The 23,048-nt window shown below is 33.0% G+C and overlaps 4 protein-coding genes across 4 annotated transcripts; 1 reads left to right on the forward strand and 3 right to left on the reverse strand.

Annotated features, from left to right (window-relative positions):
• Window positions 1–3,589: 3,589 nt before the first annotated feature.
• On the forward strand, window positions 3,590–6,682 carry LOC127261343 (QWRF motif-containing protein 2-like). Its single transcript, XM_051289657.1, has 6 exons — window positions 3,590–5,307; window positions 5,446–5,565; window positions 5,651–5,767; window positions 5,855–5,944; window positions 6,037–6,144; window positions 6,217–6,682. Exons 1-6 carry the CDS (start codon window positions 3,922–3,924, stop codon window positions 6,280–6,282), a joined length of 1,887 nt encoding a protein of 628 aa, XP_051145614.1. The 5' UTR covers window positions 3,590–3,921; the 3' UTR covers window positions 6,283–6,682.
• Window positions 6,683–9,630: 2,948 nt separating this feature from the next.
• LOC127261114 (LOB domain-containing protein 38-like) lies at window positions 9,631–10,735 on the reverse strand. The gene is made up of 2 exons (XM_051289313.1): window positions 10,409–10,735; window positions 9,631–10,281 (listed from the first exon to the last, which is right to left on the reverse strand). Exons 1-2 carry the CDS (start codon window positions 10,590–10,592, stop codon window positions 9,818–9,820), a joined length of 648 nt encoding a protein of 215 aa, XP_051145270.1. The 5' UTR covers window positions 10,593–10,735; the 3' UTR covers window positions 9,631–9,817.
• Window positions 10,736–16,631: 5,896 nt separating this feature from the next.
• Window positions 16,632–18,612, reverse strand: LOC127261366 (protein MAINTENANCE OF PSII UNDER HIGH LIGHT 1). Its single transcript, XM_051289694.1, has 3 exons — window positions 18,339–18,612; window positions 17,223–17,357; window positions 16,632–17,090 (listed from the first exon to the last, which is right to left on the reverse strand). Exons 1-3 carry the CDS (start codon window positions 18,498–18,500, stop codon window positions 16,791–16,793), a joined length of 597 nt encoding a protein of 198 aa, XP_051145651.1. The 5' UTR covers window positions 18,501–18,612; the 3' UTR covers window positions 16,632–16,790.
• Window positions 18,613–20,884: 2,272 nt separating this feature from the next.
• LOC127261392 (transcription initiation factor IIA subunit 2-like) lies at window positions 20,885–22,899 on the reverse strand. Its single transcript, XM_051289733.1, has 4 exons — window positions 22,784–22,899; window positions 22,514–22,647; window positions 22,072–22,122; window positions 20,885–21,293 (listed from the first exon to the last, which is right to left on the reverse strand). The coding sequence occupies exons 2-4, from the start codon at window positions 22,640–22,642 to the stop codon at window positions 21,153–21,155; spliced, it is 321 nt and encodes a 106-aa protein (XP_051145690.1). The 5' UTR covers window positions 22,643–22,647; window positions 22,784–22,899; the 3' UTR covers window positions 20,885–21,152.
• Between the last annotated feature and the right edge of the window lie 149 nt (window positions 22,900–23,048).

The raw sequence follows: 23,048 nt of genomic DNA on the forward strand, positions 1-23,048 counted from the left end.
ATTATTGGCTATCACCTTCTTCTTAATTTTATCTTTATTAACATCATCCTTTTCTTCTTAGTTGTCTTTTTTTTTTTTTTTTTTTTTAATTTAATATTTATTATTTTTAATTATTTTTATGCATAATTTTATTTTTTTTGTAAAAAAAAAAAATATATTTAAGATATCAAATTTAGTATCTATTTATATTACATTGAAACATTTAAAAGTGTTACTATTTGAAAAAACATCAAAATACAACTAAACATACTTTTAAGTTTAAAAATGACATGTATAATAGTGGCTCGCTCGTAAAAGAGCTTGTGCAAGAAATTAAGGATGGTTCGATTATCAAACGTATGTTTTTAAGTTTAGTTTGAGAAGATTTGATTTAGATTTTGTATTTAAAAAATATTTGATAAAATATTTTGTTTAAAAAACTATATTTAAAAATAATAATTATAAAATTTTATTTAAAAAAAAAAAAAAGGAAAAAGTATAAAACACCCTCTATCTCCCATTCTCTATATATATATAATGTGTAATGGCAGGCACATGCTACAGTGTCTTATTCTTCAAGTTTTAGAGTAAAGCAATTCTCTGTTTTGTCACATTCATCATAAATAAATAAATAAATCACAAATTATGAAACCAAAGTTCAAAACGATAGATATTAATAATGTATAAGTTGAAAAGTAATAGTTGAAAGCATAATAAATGTGAAAAAATAATATTTTGTCTCATTACAAATTACAATAATCAATTTTATTTTCGTTAAAAAATAAAATAAAAAATTGATTAATTTTAATTACTCCCTCCGTCCCATATAATTTGTCTCTATTTTCTATTTTCGTCCGTCCCACATAATTTGTCCTTTCTATTTTTGGAAATATAATTATGCACTTTAATCGCATTTTAAATTTTATAATTTTTTTAATTTTAATTAAACTATTTACTTATTTTAATCTTAATCTATAATTATTATTTTTACTAATACACTTCTTAATTATTTACTAATTATACTTTACCTAAATTCCCGTGTTTACAGTAATACACCCATGTTACATAGAACTGAGGGAATACATTTTGTACTTTAAATCAAAATCAAATCAGTCACACCATAAGAGGAGTGTGTGTATAGCATATGTTTTGATTTTAAAATTTGATTTTAAATAGTAAAATTTTGATATGAAATAATTGTTTGATGTGATATAAATATATATTGATATGATATTTTAAATTTAAAATTAAATTTTAGTGTAATAAAATAAATGAAAATTGAATGTATAATTTAATATTTTTAGAAGAAAAATAAAATTAAAATAGTAAAATATAAAATTTTAAAGTAAACAGAAGTATACGATGTTCTCCTACAAATATTTTTTTAGTCTCATAAAATATCTAATTTTCTTTACTAAGCTTATAGTATTATTTAAAAAATTGCATGAACACTAAAAATAGTGAATATTTTAAGGCATAATATTTAATCTGGTTGTGTAAATTCGCACTTAGATTCAATTTGAGTGATTAGTAAGAATATAGTAACTATAATAATTTAATAATATATTTATTTTGCTAAAATATAAAAATCTTGTATGAAATATAAATGATCGAAACTTGATTTTATTAACGAAAATATGGTAAAAATCTTGAACTAGTTTTGGTTTTAGACTCAGTCTTCAAAACCACTTATTCGACCAAAAATCAACACAATATACACCCAAAATGTGATGAACACACAAAAAAAGACAAGATGCCACACAACAAAACAGACGCCCACATGATTAAAAGAGACCCTAGCGGTTCTAATTAACAAACAGGGGAAACAAATCATGGCAAAGAACTCCATAGAAAGGAGAAAGACAACGCTGCCAAGAACCTCACCGGAAACTCACCGAAATCGCTCGCGGTTTCTCTCACCCTCTCCGTCACTCTCTCGATCTATCTCTTTTCCGGTTCACACTTGGATAGAGTGATCATAGCAACCCACAATCTAATATAACACCTAGGATGTGTTTATTTATGAGATTTTAGTTTTTTGTTTTGATTTTGAATTAAATAGTTGTTTGATGTGATATAAATATATATTGATGTAGTACTTTGAGTGTAAAGTTTAATTTTAGTAAAAAAAAAATTTGAATAGTAAAATCAGGTAGAAAATTGTACAAGTAAACACATCCTTATTAACTTCCCCAAATTAAAAACCACACACACGATTATAACCAACTTAACAAATAGACTTGGGGTTTGATATATATATATATATATGAATTTGGGAATTGGGTTTGAGTCAAAGGATTTGGGTCACATCCGACGGGCCGGGCTAGGAGTTGGCAACTAATTATTTATTGAGAGACTTGTTGGGCCCCTTCATTGTCCGTTGGTTCGCCAGAGTTGGGCGTTGCCTTTGGAGAAGACAACCGCCTTCTTTATTTGTTTTGATAATCAATTTTTTTGTCTCTGATTTTACCTTCTTTTTTTTTGTTTTAGTTTCGTTTCGATTCAATAGTGTAATAATTTGAGTTTATTCGATAATTTGTTTCTGCTAATTCATATTCGTATTTTGTATACAAGAAGATTCGAGAATAAATTCCCAACAAATATTTTATTGCAGTTACAAGAAGCCTTGTGTATAGCATGTTGAATACATACAAAGTTCGAATTATTAGAAAAATCTATAATTAATTTATTTATTCGCAAACGAAAAATACCGACACAAATGTCGAAAAAATTTGTTGTAAGAACGATTCGAGAGTAAATAAAAAAATTTGAAAAAAAATTTAATTATTGTGCAATTAAAGAAGTGAAATTGCCTCGACTAAGAGCATCAGCCTCCATACACAAGAGTCTTCCCATCGGTAAAGTTTTTTTGTTTTTTTTATTACTCCCATTGTATATATTTTAAGTTTATTTTAGAGGATCTCTCACTTTTTTAAAGGCTTTTATTTAACCAAATTGTTGAAAATTTAATACGCAATAGAGTATTTATTCAGGCTGTAATTACAAAAAATTTGGATAAAGTGGGTGCACAAGGCAATTGCAATGGAGATGTGTAGAAAAATAATAAATATATAATATATTAATTTTTTTAAAAAATATATTAAAAAATTTAGACAAAACAAACAAATTCTAAAAATTTATTTATTTTATAAAATAATTTTAAAATAAATGTTTATTTATATAAAAAATATAAAAAAAATGATGTATATAATAAATATTTACAATATATATATATTTTTTAATTGTCCCACTTCGAAAATTTAGCCAAGCTAGCGCAGTGAAACTATGAATAGTGGCTGGCTACTCATGTGATGTGCCCTTACTTACTGATCTGGACCTGAGGCCCCGGACCTGTCAAGAACGAAAATGCATTGACTCGGGCAAGAAAAGGACAGCCCCTGTGGCCTGTGTCCCACTAACTTATTAACTTTTCGTCCATCACTAAAAACTCATTAAAAACCACCCCCAAAGTTCCCCTAAACATCATTAAAATATCAATCTTGATTTGATTAAGGAAAAAGCGTAACGTCTCTCCAAAGTTTCGCCTTCGCTAAACCCACTCCCCAAAACGCCCTCTCCACCCCCCCCCCCAACCCCCCTCACCCCACCTAGCTTAGCTTAGCTAAACTAAACTAACTACTAAGAAAGAAAAAGAGAGAAAAACGAACGAACGAACGGACGAACATTCCCAAAATCTCGCCGCCCCTCCTCTGATCGCCGGAGACGGCCGCGAATCTCACTCCGTTCAGATCAGCGCCGGGAAACGAATCCTGAAGAAAAAAGGAATGTGGAATCTGTCAAACCCTTATTCTGGGTTCTACTGCTGTGTTTCTTAAAAGTCGATCAGGGTTTCTGAAACGATTGGGTTTTTGTTTCTGAAAAATTCGCAATGTGAGGTGAAATTCCGGCGATTTGGGCCTGAATGCGTTGTCGATTTTGAAGATGGTGGCTGCCGTTACGGGGGCGCCTTCAAACCCTCAAAATCCCAAAATCGGAGACGAGCCTTCGCGCAGATCGCCGTTGCTGCCGTCGGAGAAGGACAACAGCAATGGCGCCGGAGGAAATCACCGGAAACCTAAATCCAGAGTTGTCTCTTCGAGGTATATGTCTCCTTCGACTTCCTCTTCCACTTCGACTTCGAATTCGAATTCGACCCCAATTTCTTCTAGAAGGCATCCCTCCCCTTTAATTTCGAGGAATTCGACCTTGCCTCCGAGCCTATCTTCTTCAGGCTCCAAACGCGCCGTTTCCGTCGACCGGCGGCGTCCGGCCGCCGCCAGGCCTCTGATTCCCGATCTGGATTCCAAACACGGCGGCGATTCTGAAATCTCCGCCGCGTCGAAGCTTCTCGTCACGTCTACTCGTAGATTGTCAGTTTCTTTCCAGGGAGAAGCTTTTTCGTTACCTGTTAGTAAGGCCAAAGCTGCGCCTGCTTCCCCTAATTTGTGCAGCATTCGAAAGGGCACTCCAGAGAGACGAAGGTCTGTAACAGCTACGCCATTGAGAGGGAAAATCGACGGAGCAGAAGATCAGGCGGAGGGTTTTGCTTCTGCCGAACGCCATCGATGGCCTGCAAGGAATCGACTGGTTAATTCACTGTCGAAGAGCTTGGATTGCAATGGTGGGGATAGGAACAAGATAATAGGATCTTCCGATGCAATTCGAGCCCTGCAGCAATCGATGTTCGACGAAACGGGGCCTCTCGATTTGGGCAATCCACGGCCCCTCAACGGAAGTTCCGGCAATGCCGAGGCATCATCCACACCTTGTGATCTTACAGCTTCCGATTCAGACAGCGTTTCTTCCGGCAGCACTTCAGGAGTTCAAGAATGCCTCGGGGCTTCCCGTGGTCGTGGAATGGCTGTCCCAGCACGATTTTGGCACGAAAGTAATAGTAAATTGAGGTTTCGTGATCCCGGCTCGCCATTATCGACGAGCCCTGGTTCAAAATTGATTGCGCCGCCGAAGCTGAAAAGGTATTCGAGCGATGTTGTCCCGTTGTCCACCACTCCACGGACAATGTCGTCCCCTGTACGAGGAGGTGTAAGGAATGCGTCGCCTAGCAGACTTATTGCACCTGTGGGGTCATCTCCTTCGCGGGGCTATAGCCCGTCTCGGATTAGAAATGCTGTCAGCACTATTAGCAATAATTTTGTCGAAACGCCTTCGGTTCTTAGCTTTGCAGTTGATATACGAAGGGGGAAAGTTGGGGAGAACAGAATTATCGACGCGCACTTACTTAGACTTCTTTACAATCGGCACCTGCAATGGCAGTTTGTTAATGCAAGAATCGAAGCTGTCTTGTTGGTGCAGAGACACAGCTCCGAGGTGAGGCGGTTTTTATTATGACATTTGATGTCTTAATTCTTGAAATCACTGAGTCGATGATTTATTGCAATACATTTGGTGAATACTAAATCTAAGGAAGCAAATGTGTGAACTAATTAATCTTGTTTTTTCGAACAGAGGAATTTGTGGAATGCTTGGATAACGATCTCGGATCTCCGCGACGCCGTTACGAAAAAGAAATACCGATTGCAGCTGATGAGGCAAAAGTTGAAATTAGCTTCCATTCTAAAAGGACAAGTAAGCTCTTGTCGTAAAATTTTGCAGAGTAAAAGGAATTCCCTTATGTTAGTGTCTGATGATTGTGGATTACTTCTTTGTATAGATGAATCTTCTAGAAGATTGGGCTTCTCTAGAAAAGGACCTCTCGGTTTCCATGGTTGGCGCCATTGAAGCATTGAAGGCTAGCACACTCCGTCTTCCGGTAGTCGGAGGAGCGACCGTACGCGCCATTCCATATTTCGATTGCAAACCGTATTTTCGTCTTTTAGCTTTAGCATATAGTCAGAAATTTACGATTTTTTTCCAGGCTGACATCCAAAGCTTGAAGGATGCAATTGGATCAGCCGTCGATGTTATGCAGGCAATGGCTTCTTCGCTCCGTCCTCTTCTGCCTGTGGTAATTTGCTTATCAAAAGTTCTTGTTACGTATTTGTTGTAATAAGAAAACGAGATTTTTTAAGGCTATGATCGCAACCCGTTTTTTTACAGGTCGATGAAGTGAATTCTCTAGCGACAGAACTTACGAAACTGACTGCCAAAGAGCGATCCTTGCTTCTACGATGCACGGGGTTTCTGTCATCGTTAGCAGCCTTGCAGGTACTCTATTTCATTACACGCGCGATGACGACGCTTTTCCTTAACATCATTATTAATCATTTCCGTCGACAGGTTAAACACAGTAGCCTGAGAACACACGTTGTACAGCGGCGCGGACCTAACTCTGTATCGTCATGAGCCTGACAACAAGTTTTTAACTGAATTCGGACATTCTATTCTATGGTAGATTCTAACATCATAGACTACTACGACGACGACGACACGACTGCCGGCCGGCCGGATTCTGGTGTGCCAATTTTTGCAGCGGCATTTGTTTGTTTGTTTGTTTGTTTGGGAGTCTGAATTGAGTCGAGTCCTGTTGTGGGTCAGGTATTGGATAGCTAGCTATTGATCGATGATCATATCATATCATCTTCTTATTCACTAATTACTTCTTTTTCTTTTTATCTTTCACTCTGTCTTACATGAAATTCGTTTCTTAGGAGAATGAACAAACTGATGTGTGTCTGTGTGTATGTGTGAGAGTGTGATGTAATATTCTAACTGCTTTAATGTCTCGAAAAGCATTTCTTGTTCATGCCCTCAAGGTTCGGATCTGATCGATCAATGGTGTGTGTGATCAACGGTCAGGATGGATGGTGGCTCGATAGCCGTTGGATTGATTTTTTTTTTTTTTTTTTTTACCCATACACCATTCCGCGTGATTGAATTTGGAAACCTCACAGCAGCATGTCAAGGAGTACTCAGTTATTTTGTCTTTTTTTTACTATAATTCAATACAATACTCATTCTGTTCTTTAATAATTTATCTATTTTTTCACTTTTTGGTCTGTCTCAAAGTATCAATTTTTTTTAGTAATTATATTATCTATTTAACATTACAAATATCCTTTTAATTTACAATATATTATACAAATATCATTATTTTTATATCATATAATACTAATAAGGATAATTTAGTTTTTTTACTTTTTATTTTTACTATATTTCTAAAACTTCGTAAAAAAGTAAATAAATAAATAAATATGGGAGAGATTGGGATATTAATATTTAAAATTTTACGTAAAAATAAAAAATATATTACTATTTTATTATGACAGAAATAATAATATTTTTGAAATAATTATTTTATAACTGAAAGAACCCAAAAATAAGAACCCATAAAATAAGTATTGTACTTTGTGTGAGTTGGCCAAGGTAGTAATAATTTAGCTCATTTCCTTTTGGTCTCCAATTTAATGGGTTATGTTCCGATATAGTATTGTGTATTTTACTTTTTTTAATTAGTGATATTTATATTGTGTTTGTTCGGTGGGTTTATTAGGATTTTCATTATTCACTTTTTTTTTTTTTAAAAAAAATATATATCAAATCAAATATTTATTCTTATTTTTATATTATATTAAAAATTAATTTTATATTCAAAATATTATATCAACATTTATTTATATCACATCATACTACTATTTTAATTCAAAATTTTTACTATTTAAATCCAACTAATTCTATTGAAAATATCTCCCAAGAAATAGATTATCAATATAAATTCTATTATTATTATTATTAATATTATTATTTTATTACCTTTTTAACATTGTGAATTGAACCTCCAAGTTTACAAAATTAACTTAGAGTGTTTGTACAGAAAAATTAGGACAAATAAATAGAAATATTTTTTATTTTTTCGTTTAGTTGAAATAAAAAATTGAGAGTTGAAAAATATAATTAAAATAAAAAAATTAGAAATTAAGAAATAAATTATTTTTCATTTTTTAGTTTTATTTCTCTACCATATACATATAAGCAGAGAAATAAAATTGAAAAAGTGGAATGTGAATATATTTGTTTTTTTTTTCTTGTTCAATTTAATTTTTATAATTTTGTCTGTATTAATTTGTTATTTTTTGGTTCCTATTATTTAACTTTAAATTATTTCAATATAATAAAATATCACATCTAAATTATTATTAAAATAAATTATTAAACTAAAAAATAATTAAATTAATACAATAATATTTTTCTATTCAATGTATTATTGTTTAGTGATCGATTTATTTTTTGACTAGCAATATATTGTCTTTTTTTTTTTTTAACACCATCAGGCAATTTTTTAAGAGTCAGCAATACACCATCTTTTCTTTATACATATAGTTATACTCCTTTCGTCCCATAATTAGGTAACTGTTTGCTTTTTTATACGGTATTGTGTGATATAAATGTAATGACATTTGTGTAATATATTGTAAGTTGTAAGGGTATTTGTAATATTAGTAGACAGTATAGTTACTAAAAAAGGAAATGAATACTTTGTTATGGAACGGACTAAAATAGAAAAATGAATAATTTGTTATGAGACGAGTGAAGTATTTTTTTATATTTTTTTAATTAAATTATTTATTTTACCAAACAAAAAGTCAATTTTCATTACGTGTGTGTGTGTCCTTTTTTTTTTTTTTTTTTCCTTCAATTCCTGTACCAAACTCACCGTGGGTTGGAAAATTGAAGACTTCTACACTAGATTACATCTTCCTTTCCAATATAAAATTATATTTTAATACTATTAATATAAAAATTGAATTAATTTCACATATATATATATTTATAAATAGTGAAAATTAAAATTTACAAACATGTATAGCGTGACGTCCGGATAGGATTTTTAGAAGTAAAGATTGGTATTTTGTAAAATGAAATAAATAATTTCGTTTTGAGGTCTTTTAAAATACTAGTAATAATATCAGAAGTATATATATTTTTTTGTGTATGGGAACGATTACTGTGCTGGTTTGAAAACATCATACAATCTTATTATATACAATATATATTGTGTACAATAAATACATGTATTGTTTGTTCATAACTACAAGTATATTGTCTAAAAACATGTGGTGTGCTAAAATTAGTTTTTGTGTATTACATGAGATTATAATATGTGTGTTGTTTGTAATAATATTGTGTGCTGAACAACTGGAACCTTTTTGTATATATAATTATATAAAGAAACCTTAATATTCCCTTTTATATACTTAATTGTATTGTAATAATAATAATTTTAAAGTTAACAGTTAACAATGACCCATTTCTTGGCCTAAAGAATTAAGGATACGCATAGGAAATGGGTTGCTTAGGTGCTGCCCCTTGCGCTGATGAAACGTCAAAACTCATCAACTCTTCAATTTTATTTTTGTTTATTCTATCCGTCGGAGAAAAATAAGTTTATTTGTTTTTTACATGAAATTGTAACAAAAAAAAAAATGTTTTTTTTTAAACAGAAGAGGAAGTATTTATTTTCAAAACAAAACTGAATCAATTTGTTTTGTGTCCAGATACATTTCCAAATTTGTAAGAATAGTAATAAAATATTTATTTAATAATTAGCAAGTATGAGTTAGATGGGGCGCTTTCTTTTCTTTTTTGTATACAATATTTAGTATGATATTTTTAAAAAATATTATATTTTTTGTTTATATAGATAAACAAGTTACAAGCCAAATTTTGCATAATTTACTGGGAAAAAATAAAATAAAAAAAAAATAAATCTGCTTATTTTGTTATTATGATGCATAGTACATATACTTACACGGAGAGTCTCCATGCAGAATCATTTCCCCAAAATTGTGGAAAATATTAATGTGATAAATGTCCATTACAAAATAGTATAAAAATCCAAAGGGTCACATTATATTATTTAATTAGATTAAATTAAATTAAATTAAAAGAAGAGGTGCAAGAGTTTGGTTTGGGTTCCATTGTTTTGGTCAAAAGCTTGATTATGAAGAGGAGGGTATAACAACAAACCGCTCTCAAACGTCGTCGTTTCGGACTCATCCGACGGCGTAGCCTGCCGCTCATGTGCTCTCCCTCTGCAGCTCATCCTCGCCGCCGGCGCCGGCCGAGGATCGACCACGCCGCTCACCTCGAGATCCGTCTGATCGAATCCAGCTTTCCGCTTTATCCCCGAGTTCAAATCACTGGATCTGTACAGCTCATTGCTGTTGTAATTATCTCCAGAAGCTTCTTCGAATTCCGGCGAGGCGCGGAGGACTCCGCCTCGGAGCACCGTCTCCACCGCCGACTGGCACACGTGCCAGTTCCCCGTCCACAGCAATCCGACGGATCCGCTCACCGGATTAACTGTCCTCCCGCACGCCTCGAACAATAGAGACTGAAATAGCGCTGCGAATCGGAAAAACAGTTTCAATTTCAAATTCGATTTAAAACCTAGCAGAGCGATGCCTCCAATCGAAGAACAATACAGAGAGTTGAAAATTATTGAAGGTAGGTAGGTAGCATAGATATGTACCAGGTCTCTGCGATTCAGGAACGGAGGAGAGGAAAGAGATGAGGCCTGCGCGGCCAAAAAACTTGGCGACGAAAACGGTAGCGTAGGCCTGAGCTTGTGGAGGATCGATTCCTTGTATACTCTGCCTCAGAATGCAGTTATCGTTGCAGCCTTTGCGGAGTATTCTGCATCCATTGCAACTCATGATGATGATGATGACGACGATGACGATGGCTCTTCCAAAAACATATATATATATATATAACAATTCTTCTTCTTCTTCGTTGTATCAAATTGATGAAGAGTTTGATTTAGGGTTCGCTGCCTCAGAGGGAGCCTTTCAGGAGAATAAGAGACGTTGAGCCAGATCCTATATATATATACACACACAGTACACAGACACAACCCACTCTCCTAATTTTAATTTAATTTAATTAGCATAATTACTTATAATATTAATATTAATATTGTTATCGTGATGATAACGAATATTGATGCACAATTAATTAATTACATTAACGGCTCAGATTTTGTCGGTTATTTGAAAGTTCCAAAGGAGTTGGCGCAATATATATATATATATATATACACAATGTGGCATCCTGTTGCACGCTATGGATAAATTGTTGAAATAATATTAAATAAATAATTAATTATATTAGCAAATATTTTGTAAAAATATACAAATATTATTCAGACTGATCAATATTTAATACTAAATTTATTATGTGACTATTTTTTTTTTATTGTATTTATAAAAATATAATTAGTATTATATATATATAGATATATACACAATGCAATACAATGAAGAAGACAAGGTTAGAGCGGCTCCGTGTCTCCGCGAAAGGCCTATTTAATGCTTGGCCTGCTAATTAATTACCATCTTATTATTATTATTATTATTAAACTTTAATAATATATACAGTCCATAATAAAAAAATTGCTTTATAATTTATGAATTGAATTGTAATGAGTGAGCGTAAACAAGAAAGAATTCAAAGCCATTATTATTACTCCATCCGTCCAGATGCCATGTCTGTTATACCGTAGACACGGTATTTTAGGAGGGGTGTAATTAGTAGATAATTAAAAATATATTAGTGAAAATAATTATCCGATAATATAAATAATTATAAATTAAGATTAAGATAACTAATTAGTTTAATTAAAATTAAAATAAAATAAATTTAAAAGTTTAAAATAAAATTAAAGTGTATAATTATTTTTTAAAAAAAGAAAGTGACATGGTACGTGTGAGACGGACAAAAACGGCAACATAGACATGGTATCTGCGACGGAGGGATTATTATTATTATTATTATGGAGAATGAAAGAATTGGCTTTTGAGGAGCATGTAAAGCTGTTTCCTGCTAATTACACAACACAACACACATGCATGCAACTTTATATATTAATTAATTTTTTATTCGTTAATTAATAATACTATAATTTTGTAAGATTCCTTGTCCACTATGATAATTATATTATTTATATTCCTCTGGTTTAATAATTATCCGATACATTATGAACCTTCGCTATTCTCTTGATTTTAATTTAATTTTTAATTTATTTTAATACATGGGTTAATACGGTAGTATATAAATTAAATAAGGATAATTTGGGAGTTAAATTGCATTATGGTTTTTATTAGTATGTTCGATTACACTTGCACACATTTGTACGTATGATTCAAATGTTAGAGTTTGTTTTTTAAAATAATGTATAAAAATTAAATATTAAATGTGATGATTTAGGCGGCCATTACTATGCTGAATGAGAAAAACGATACCGTCTTAACAATACATAATAAAAAATACTCCCTCCGTCTCAATACAATAGTCTTGTTTATTATTTTTGTCCGTCTCAAAATAATAGTCTCATTTTCATAAATAACCATATCATCGTAAAACTATCCCTACTTTTTCATTATTGTGACAAAATGACGGCGATATCTTATTTAATCTATATTGTGAATGTATCTAACAACTATCCACAGCACCAAATGACGGCGATATCTTATATATTTTCTGTAAACATTATATATTGTATTCTTATAATTTATAAGATTAATTAAAAAATATGTCACAAAATTTTGATTGAGTGAACAAAGCTTGTATATTTTTTAAAAGAGAAATAAAATAAAATTGTATTATTTTATAAAGAATGCAATGACTGAATTTAAAAAATAAAAGTAAAAATGAACACCTCCAAGGTTAGGTTGTTTAGTTGTGTTTTCTCCCACTTGTCTTCACTGTTAATTTATAATAATTTAATTTGCCTCTTAAAACATCATATTATACATCTATTTTTTATTTAATATACTTATATAAAAAGTATATATTTTAAAATATTAGATCATAAATCAAATACCTATTTATATTATTTCAAAGAACAAACAATTATTATAAACACAAAATTTTATTATTCCAAAAATAACCAAACATAACCAAATAAACAAGTTCAAATTTTCAATAGTTTGTGGGATTATAGGTAATTGGACAACTACTATTGTGTGTCTAATACTCTGCAAACTAAGTCGGCGTCGGGGGTTTGAACCTACACTTCCAATCCCCACACCATCACACCATCAGGTTGTCCCTTAATATTTATATATATATATATTAAATCAAATAATTATTATCCAGATATATTCATTTTGTAGTATAATTTTTTATTTTTATTATACTCCATTCATCTCATTGGAAATGTAGCATTTACTTTTTGCACGTAGATTTGTTAATATTAATATTATATTGAATTGTAGTAAAAAAGACAAAAATATCCCTATTAGTATAGTGTAATAAAAAATTAATGACATTTGTGTAATATATTTTAAGTTGAAAGAGTATTTATTATGTTAGGTAGGTAATACAATTACTAAATTAAGAAATGGTAACTTTATTTTGGGACGGACGAAAATAGAAAATAGTAACTTTTCAATGGGACGTAAGGAGTATAATTTTTCAGACCATATAGATTTGTTCATATGGTGTATTTTAGATGATATGAAATATTATTAAAAAAAAATATACAATATATACATATTTACACACTATAATATATATTATTTATTTATATTAATAATTCAATACAAAATATTATTTTTTTTACTATCAAAATAATTATCCATAACTAACATGAAAATCACATCCCTCCAAAATACAAAATGAACATATATACTCATAAGAAACTAATTGTCAAAACAATTATAAATTTGCCATAAAGGAAGGTTCTAGTAAGAATGTGCACTATTGTTTAAATATGCTAGTATAAATTTTGACATGAATTTTTTCCAATTGTTTATATTTTGTTATAATAAAATATTTTAGTTGGCCAATATCAATGTTCAAAATAATTTAATAATAACTACTACTATTAGATAAAGTATCGATACGTGTTTTTTAATATCTCCAAATGTGTGACTGAGTGGAGCATATTGTCGTATGTGTGTGCATATATATACATACATATATATATATATAAGCACCACGTATTCAATATAAAATAAATTTAAAATTTTAATAGTAAGTTTTTTTTAGATATTATTTTGAAATTTAATTTTATTATATTTAAAATATCGAAACTTTGAAAACATTTATCTGAAGGGAGCCAAGAATTTTGGCCTTTGTGTAGCAACCACAATTACAAAACATAACATAAGATATATCGTATAGCATAGGACAGGTGACCTTCCACGTGCCAGAAAAGACATTTTGTGTTTTACAATCACTAGAGAGCCACCGCACCGGCCAAATAAAATTAATCAAATTTATTTATTATTAATCGGGTGGTGTTATGACGTAATCAAAGCCTCTGTTTTATTATCCACTCAAAATGTGGTTGTTTTTATTTTTTACCACTTTTTTTTTTTTTTAAAAAAATATATTCTTTAAAATAATTATTTGAATAATAATATAATTTAAAATATATGTCAAAGTGTTAAAATTATACTTCGGTAAAATATTTGAAATATTATTAATTAGTATATAAAAAAATAAAATTATATTCACTCTATCTCAAAATTTTCCTATACTTTTTAATCTAGGATGTCTCAAAGGTTTTTTTTTTTTTTTTTACAAACGGTTTTGAAAGAATTCTTTTTATATGAAAAATAGGTGTACGATGTACTAATTTTTTTTGAAAAAAAAATTATTTTGAAAAACAATCATATGATTTGTATTAATATAATCAGAAAATGAATTAATAGCACATGAGATAGTGTAGACTACTCTAGTTAATTGCTGCAAAAAGTATACCGCATATATCTTCATGCAACATACCTAAAGTATAAACAAGAAAGTTTATTGACTAGGTCCACCTATCCCGCATGATCTTCAAAAGATTCACATGGTGAGTTCTATGAGAATTGAGGCCTCAATGCATGTTTCTATGCCGTAACAAAATTATTTTATCGTTACGGAGCAATAAGTGATCAAATCATTAGATTTTTAATAATTCTTGATGAGAATACTTAACCACAGGGAATAAATTCGACTAGAAATTCAGACCTCGTGCAGGCGGTCTTGGCCAGTGATCTGGAGCAATGCCATCATCAGGTGATCGATACTTTGCTACTTTATGGTCGGCCAATTGTAGTTTGCTCATTCTTCAGGATTTATGAGTATGAACTAACTGAACCAGAACGATGATGACCACCAAATTCAGAGCAGATTGAAAACAACTCATAATCAAAGATCTATTACTTGTAACAGCATACCTCTGCCATTGCTGTTCGATGCATTGGTGAAGCCTTGTAAGCAGCAGATTTGGCACTGGACAGTGCTGGGAAACTGTCGACAACTAGCAAAATCCGAGAAATGGAATTTTCAAAGTACTGCAGAATGAGAATTTTATGGGAATGGAATAGACAGCTATGGTGATCAACAGAAATCACTAAAAAGAAAATCGACACAATTGCTGAACAATGGGGACGCCTGCTTCCACACCTCTGTGTATAGGATGTGTTTCTTTAAGATTTGGATTTGAATTTGGGATTCGGAAATAATAAAAAACTGAATTTAAATAGTGTTTGATGCAAAAACTAATATGTAATATATAAAGAGTACCCAAAAGGTATCGGAAATCTTTTGCAAGAGAGTGATTTGAATACAAGGACTGGCAAATTTACCTGGTCCAAAAGGCACGTGAATACAACCACACCACATCTCCAGCAAGTATGACGGGCTGCTCAATAAAAAGAGGATTGTCAACATAAGCACACGGGGGAGAAAATAGTACTAAGATACATTACAATTGCTTCCAACATAAAAGTCAAATTGTAAACATGTGTGCTAATGCTTATGGAAGTGTCGATGTTAGATTGTTGAGTAAAACTTAACATAATTTTAGCATAAACGGGAGATGCTAATGATCATAGCAGAAATCCACTGACTCATCATCACCAATGTAATCCCTCAAAATGCAGCACATGAATCTATGAAAAACGTTCCCAAGAAATATTTCAACCATAAGTCCAAATGACATTAGTTCTCTGATCCAACTGAATTAACTGGAGTTATAGCAAGGTCATCGTAAATACGCCACAAAATTTTCAGCCTGAGTTTCTTAAGAGTAATATACCCAAAAATAATGGTTATAGAAAGCATGTACACCTGTGATGATAACAAAGTACAGCATATGAATTCGATTACCAGTGACTAATATCTGCAAATGAGATGAAGATATAGAGGCTCCTTTAGACAGCCTAATTGGCCTGTAGATTCAGAGGATTGTTGGCTTTCTTGCTGCAATTCTGCCATCTGTGCATCAGGTACTTGTTTTTGAGATCAAGTTTAATAAGGCAATTCGAATATTGACTATCAAAGAGTGACCAGACAAGAGTGCCAAAGGGTATGCAAAAATGGAACTCCACAACTTGGCGGATACCTTTGATTCATAAAGCTGCCGAGAGAAGCTTGCTCATACTCAGTATATTGTATGCATCCTTAAGGGGACGAAACAAAGATTCTGTCAAGCCTGAAGAGTATATGAAAACAATGATCAGTAAATGGTTTCACAAAATATCATACATCAATATCCCAAAATAAAGCTTACCATTTACAGTTATCCTCGGTGAGACTAAGTTGAGCAAGGCAGACAGGAAGCCAAGGTTTTAGTATCCATTTTGAGAAACTCGCTTTCTACAAGCTTTTCAGGTATCAAAGGCACGACTTATCAAAATTACAGAAGTCAAGAAATAATCATCATAATAACAAGATCAATATAAACTTAGTCGCTGAAATGATAGGTTGAATCCTCTTTATCATTTGAAGAATACTTATTTAGGCACAAAATATATTGAAGATAGCATTATATCACAACAAAAATTCATGAAATAGCAACGCCATTTGAACAATAGGGAAGGAAGAAATAAAGAGAAAGAAAGGTGAAAACTAGCAGCCTAATAGGCATTGGATGTTTCCATTTGCAAGCTTTCAGCCGCAGGGGGCGGCGCAGCGGTGTCGACGATTTCTTGTGGCTTGAACTTGTTGATGTAGTAGCTGAGAGACGGGCCCGAATACTCCGTCGTGATCTGCCTGTCCGGCGGGCTGCTTTTGCCTACTTGGAGAAGCACGGCAAATGCCGCAGCAATGGACACAACAGCAATGCTCGAGACAACAGCCACCGTGTTCTCTGACCCTTCAGAGGAGGAACCTGCAGTTCCCGAACTGATTGCGCTTTCTGCGATGTAAACTGCAGGCTGAACAGGTGAAGATCGTTAGATTCAGGCACATTTTGGGATTGTATTTATCACCATCAAGTATGTATACGAAGCATAAAACGAGATTGTAATTCTTTCCCATTACAAGAATTTCCATACAACTGATCTCACCTCGACAGAATATATGTTCGTCTGCCCGGCTGTGTCCTTCTCTACATAACCGGTCCAACCCCGGCTCCGAGGGGGAAAGGTGCCAACAACTCGGGTTTTCTCTCCGGCTAGCCATTCCATGCTTACTTTACCAACCTGTTTCATTTGTGCCAAACCGATATGTTAGAATTTCTAGGAATGAATGCACCAACCCATCTTTCTGGAGATATCTTTGCACCGAGACACTGAATGATCACACCAGCAGAACCTTATCATACAAGAGAGCTAAGACAATCATTGGCCGAGTGAATCATTATTCAAAGTATTTCTCAGAATTGAAATCAACAACAACAAAGTAACGATGACTTCACATTTTGAACACTTCTTCTTTAAATCCATCACTGTGTTTGGACTTCCGGCTTCAGATGATGTTTTGAACAGAAAAGCAAATCGAGAAACACACAATCCACCATACATAAAATTCACTTAATAAAAATCTCACCCTCTCTTTCAAAATCATAGATCAAATAAAAAAAGAAATGTACTTGCCACACTCAATCTAAACCTTATATTCAGATTTTTTCCTACATGGTAGGCAACACCATATTGCAACAAATCACTGTAACTAACCCATTCTCTTATTCAAAATTAACATTATATATTTTATGATCTTCGAATTGGCTTGAGCGAAGTGAGTGGAACGAGCAACCGAGCATAGGTCTTACACATATGTAAATGTAAATTGTAAAAGAGATGTAATAGCCTTGCAAATTCAAAGGAAACTCCATGGAAAACCATGTAAATTTGATCCTCTTTTTCATTGTGTTCGGTTTCTATATGACATGTTACCTTATCCTCAACAATTTCTATACGAACACAAGTCGAAACCCTATCTATCTCATTCAAATTGAAGTGAACGTACTAGAATCATATATCTATCTTTCTATGTTAGCAGCACAAGCACGTACGAGATATGATCAAACCAAGGTTGTCTATCTCTCACAAAAAAAAAAAAAAAAAAAAAATCATCTCCAAACACCAGACAACATATATATTGGTTTCGATTTCACAACGTTTCATAGTATCGTTGGCAAAAGAAGGAAATGCAAAAATCAGTAACTGTAAGTAGGTACCAACCTCCTTATCGGGGGCACATTCTTCAGTGTTGCAGTCATCATTCAGCTCCCCCTCTTCGGAAGAAGCAGCCCTCACTTTTTGATATCTTTTATTGGGCATCCACGCCGTTAATCCGGCTCTGGGGCAGCTCGCCAAAATGCTTCCGGAGAAAGCAGTCGCCATCGCAGCTACTTCTGGAGAGGAACAATGGCGATTAAGGATATACGATAACAGGGGGAATGTGAGTGAGTGGAGGAGTGTGTGTATGGGATTGCAGGATTTTTGGGCTCGTTTTGGTGAGTTTTTTTGTGGCTGGTTTTTAACGAGACAAAAGTGATTTATTTTTCTAATTACTCCAGGGTATTTACTCAACATCAGACATTAATAATAATAATTATTATTATATATGATCTTCAGGCGGGGTTGCAGCGACGGAAGCGCAGACGACGCCATAGTAACGGCGGGCCGGCGGCAGGGGCAGGGCCGAGTTCTTCTAAGACTTTCCTCGGTCTGGTCTTGTAGATTTGTCAAATTGGTTCGAGATATTCTTTGGTCGTTTTCGCTTCAATTCCGACTTCTAAACCATATTATTATTATTATTATTACTATTATTATTTTACCTGCAATTTTCTTGGACATATTCATATCACACATGTTTGTTTATTATTTATAACTTGAAGTTTATTTGTTGCTAAATTGGAAAAAATGGTATAGATATTATGAGTTATATAAGAATATTAGTAGTATTATATTCTATTTTCCAAGTATTATTTTTGGAGAATTGTATATATGATACTCCATTTGTCATCTACTCACATACTTCTGATAACCCGTAGTGTGTATGGTTTTAGTATTTTATACTTTCTATAGTAAAAAAAAAAAAAAAAAAAAAAAAAAAAACAAGTTTATTTTTATGACAAATTTAAAAATAAATAAATAAACAAACCTAAAGAACGTGGAATTTTATTTTATTTTTTTAAATCCTAATAATTAATAGATGAAGGAAGCCCAAACAAACTCAATAAGATTTCCAATAAACTGTGGATGACACGAATCATACTCTCCAGCAAGAGAAGTATTGAGATATGTACGTGTGTAGATTGCAAAATAGCGAATACACTGTACACTATTAACAACAATGGGTGTCAATATAAAGATAGGAACTGATGAGAATTATGCAGAATAGTAAAAAAAAAAGTAAAAAAAAAAAATGGATAAATGTGTGTGTGTGTGTGTGCGTGCATAAGAAGCATGATTTAGCAATTTTACCTGCAGATGGTCTCCTATTATAGCAGCAGTAGTTTTACCAACACCACATACACGCAGCACCCGAATATTCGAAAACTGTTAAAATATTCCATCAACACCTTCTCTTAACTTCACACTATATGGAAAAAAACAGAGCAAGCATTGATATATAATATGATCTTATGATCCTTGAAATAATGTGGATGTAACCTCACTAACCTCAGAAATGTTCGACAATGCAGCTTAGAATCCAGAGAAGTAACTCCCCTTTAAGGATTGTCGAGTTTACCATCATCCTTAGAAAAAGTATCCAAGTTAAAGGGAAAATCCAGTGAGTTAGATAAACAAAGAAATCATTGAGAAAGTTGAATCTCACTTCTTTCCTAAGGTCAATTAATTCCATGCAGTAATTCGTAAACAATGACGAGAATGCTTCTACTTAATTTTCAAGAGTTAGGCCATAAAATATTAAGAATCATTTCCTCTTGTCTCCTTCAGAAGCATCAGTGTCTTCGTGTGAATAAGATGGCAGCAGTCAATTGACAGAAATTTCCGAGAAAGGCATCAAATAAGAAATTACCCTTCATCATGTTATGGATATGCATATTGCTGAAATAAATAGATGCCCGAGTGTAATCTAATTGAAAGTACAAATACACACATACACATCACCTTAAAGTCATCAATATTAAGAACAGGCAGCTAGGAGAGGGCTGGTGGAGCTTTATTAACTCTCCCGGTTCTCCAATCTGTATTCTCTTCAATCTGAATCAACAGCAACATATCAGAAGCAAAAGTAAATTGAGCATGTGCCAAAATAGTTAATAGCTAAAAGGCCCGCATAATCAACCTAATTATGTCCTGCACATATATCACTAAATTTTGTAGCTCACAACAAATATATGAACAAAAGCATCCTGAAGATCGAGAAGGTACCATAAAAACAGCAATTTAATCAGCTAAACAATTCAAGTTCTCAAACAAGGTAGAAACCCAAGTTATTACCATTTGGGCCATACCTCTGAACCTGTAGATTGACACAGAATCAGGGATCATAGAACCTCCTCAGCTGCGGACAGACGGACAGCAACCAACAACCATGAATACCACAAGGAAAGTATCTGTGGTAGGAAAAATCAACTACCCAACAGCTAGAAATATTTACCTGCAGTTAAACCAGTGCTTAAAAGCACTTTGACTGCCCAATTATATGCTAATAAATAGGTAAACTTACATACTTTTTAACGTTAATTAAAAAGAAACATACAAATTTCAAATATATATCTATGAAGAACTTGAGAATAAGCATATAGTGGAAATTGAATGACACAAATTACCAACACTAGTAGATTCATTCATCCAACAAAGGCAATGCCATGCGCCATTGCAGTGAAGTGAAAAAGTGATTAGGGGTATAAAAAGTGTACATCTCCAATTCTCCATTTCATTGATACTGATACATGATAGAATTAAAAAAACAACAGGGACGGTGGAGATTGCTGCTGCAGATTTCTATCACATCCTCTCTTCTGTTACAACATTTATCTCCATCACTAGCAAATCCACATATACAGCTAGTTCATCTTTTCATTCAGTTAGTAGCTTTGAGTCGCATGCAACTATCTTAACGGATTCGACAGTTTCCTGGATTTCTTCGCTTTTAAGCTGTGCATTTTGCACAAGGAAGGTCCAGACATTGTCGCAGAAACGATATGTGTGAAGATGCCCCTATATCAACAAGGTGAAGGAGAAAACCCAATTCGTGAATGATCACTCTAAATCAAACTTTTAGGACTGGAATATTGAATGTGAAAAGGACAATATAAACATGCTACTGCATAAGAAACAGCCTCCCAAACCATATGCTACATGAGTCGCAAACTTCTCCTTGAGTTACATCAAGCTATTCAAGTAGGGAAGGTGATAAAGTTTATTGAAGTAAACCAACCATGGCATAGTCCAATATTACAATTCAAGACAACACAGGACAAGTTGAGGAAGAGATAGAAGTATAGATTCAGAAATTGTGGAATTCGTAACATATTTCAGCGAGGGAACAGCACTCTAGTACTCTTCAAGTATTACCCCGTAAAACCTAGCTAAAGAACTAATTTAACATAATGTTTCCACTTGTTGAGATTTGTACATCAATACAGTAACAGGGATCCGCAGGACCACATCACCCTTATACAATCAAGAGAGGAAGCACATATGCTAGTAATATTACCAATTATTTTTACTACAGTTCTTCATATTTAATTTGTGATAACTGATACCCCATTGTAATGTTGTGAAAGTATACTGAATACCCACCAAAAAGCGAAACATTGATGTCAACTACCAAACAACAGACGCTCTACACTACATACCCAGATGATAAACACAAGAACTATAAGCCATGCATATCAAAACAAGTATAGTCTCCCTCATATACTTTGATAATTCACATAAATACAAACATAGCAGGTCTTAAAGTATCATTCCTCTCAATTAGAAAGCCATTTACCTTAACAGAAACTTTGCTCTTCACATCACTCTCTAGAACTTCAGTCATTGACTACGTACAAAGAAAGAAAAGGTTAATGCAAAGATCATAATGAAAGAGTGTGGCAACATCTAAGCGTTTTCTTACTCAAGCAATTAGAAACAAACAGGACATCGGTAGCTAGTTAGTACCATTTATGTCGCCAATAAACCAATTATGAGACTAAAACCAATTCAAAAACGTCAATTCGTTGAATCTTAGATTTAGAATAAGTGTTGATGCTCACTTCAATCCTCCGAATCAACTAATCCGTCTAACTTCGACCAATTTTTATATAATTCGTTTTCTTTTATATTTAATTCAATATTAATCAGGAACATCGTCCATCCAAAACTTACGCATGCCATTATTGTCTGTATAATAACAATTATTAGTAACTAATAAAGGATCAGAGAGATAGAACCTTATCGAATTGAATCAGAACTTGAATGGCGAGTTCGGGCCTGAGAACTCCAGTGGAAACCATCTGATCCAGAGTTTCCGTCAAGCACATCCCAATCGTCGATCTCCGGTACAGTTCGAAAGTAGTCATTCTTCCTGGTAGCAAGACAGTGCACGATACGAAAGCAAATTTACCCGATCGAAAATAACACAGATTCAAATCCAAATCATCGAACATAATTCAAATCACATATAACGAAGGCATATCGACAACATATTAAAGCAAATTTACCCGATCGATTTGATCCGATTAGCACTTATTCCAGTGTCCCCAGATGGTTAGAGCTGAATTTGGAGAGCGAAGAAAAACGAGGGAGACGAAATGGGGCTTTTTATACCCTAGAATTTATAGACGGGGGATTATATAAGCGAGATCTGAAACTGCACAACTGTAATGACGATAATACCCTTCTAGAGTTCCATTGATTCCAGCTGTGACCAGGGTCAGAATAGTATTTGCACTTTTAAGATTGTCACTGAAATTGTCTATAGAGTCG

The sequence above is a fragment of the Andrographis paniculata genome, unplaced genomic scaffold, assembly GCF_009805555.1.
Source record: "Andrographis paniculata isolate CXL003 unplaced genomic scaffold, ASM980555v1 Contig62END, whole genome shotgun sequence".
In the NCBI taxonomy this organism is placed as follows: domain Eukaryota; kingdom Viridiplantae; phylum Streptophyta; class Magnoliopsida; order Lamiales; family Acanthaceae; genus Andrographis; species Andrographis paniculata.

Coding starts and splice junctions, on each gene's coding strand:
- LOC127261343 (XM_051289657.1), top strand. CDS start 3,922: ATGGTGGCTGCCGTTACGGGGGCGCCTTCAAACCCTCAAAATCCCAAA. Junction 5,308..5,445: donor TGCAGAGACACAGCTCCGAG/GTGAGGCGGTTT, acceptor TTTTTCGAACAG/AGGAATTTGTGGAATGCTTG. Junction 5,768..5,854: donor CGGTAGTCGGAGGAGCGACC/GTACGCGCCATT, acceptor ATTTTTTTCCAG/GCTGACATCCAAAGCTTGAA.
- LOC127261114 (XM_051289313.1), bottom strand. CDS start 10,592: ATGAGTTGCAATGGATGCAGAATACTCCGCAAAGGCTGCAACGATAAC. Junction 10,282..10,408: donor TCCTGAATCGCAGAGACCTG/GTACATATCTAT, acceptor TCCGATTCGCAG/CGCTATTTCAGTCTCTATTG.
- LOC127261366 (XM_051289694.1), bottom strand. CDS start 18,500: ATGGCGACTGCTTTCTCCGGAAGCATTTTGGCGAGCTGCCCCAGAGCC. Junction 17,358..18,338: donor AATGTGCCCCCGATAAGGAG/GTTGGTACCTAC, acceptor CAAATGAAACAG/GTTGGTAAAGTAAGCATGGA. Junction 17,091..17,222: donor CGAACATATATTCTGTCGAG/GTGAGATCAGTT, acceptor TCACCTGTTCAG/CCTGCAGTTTACATCGCAGA.
- LOC127261392 (XM_051289733.1), bottom strand. CDS start 22,642: ATGACTACTTTCGAACTGTACCGGAGATCGACGATTGGGATGTGCTTG. Junction 22,123..22,513: donor TTCTGATTCAATTCGATAAG/GTTCTATCTCTC, acceptor CTTTGTACGTAG/TCAATGACTGAAGTTCTAGA. Junction 21,294..22,071: donor AGAGCAAAGTTTCTGTTAAG/GTAAATGGCTTT, acceptor TTGTTGATATAG/GGGCATCTTCACACATATCG.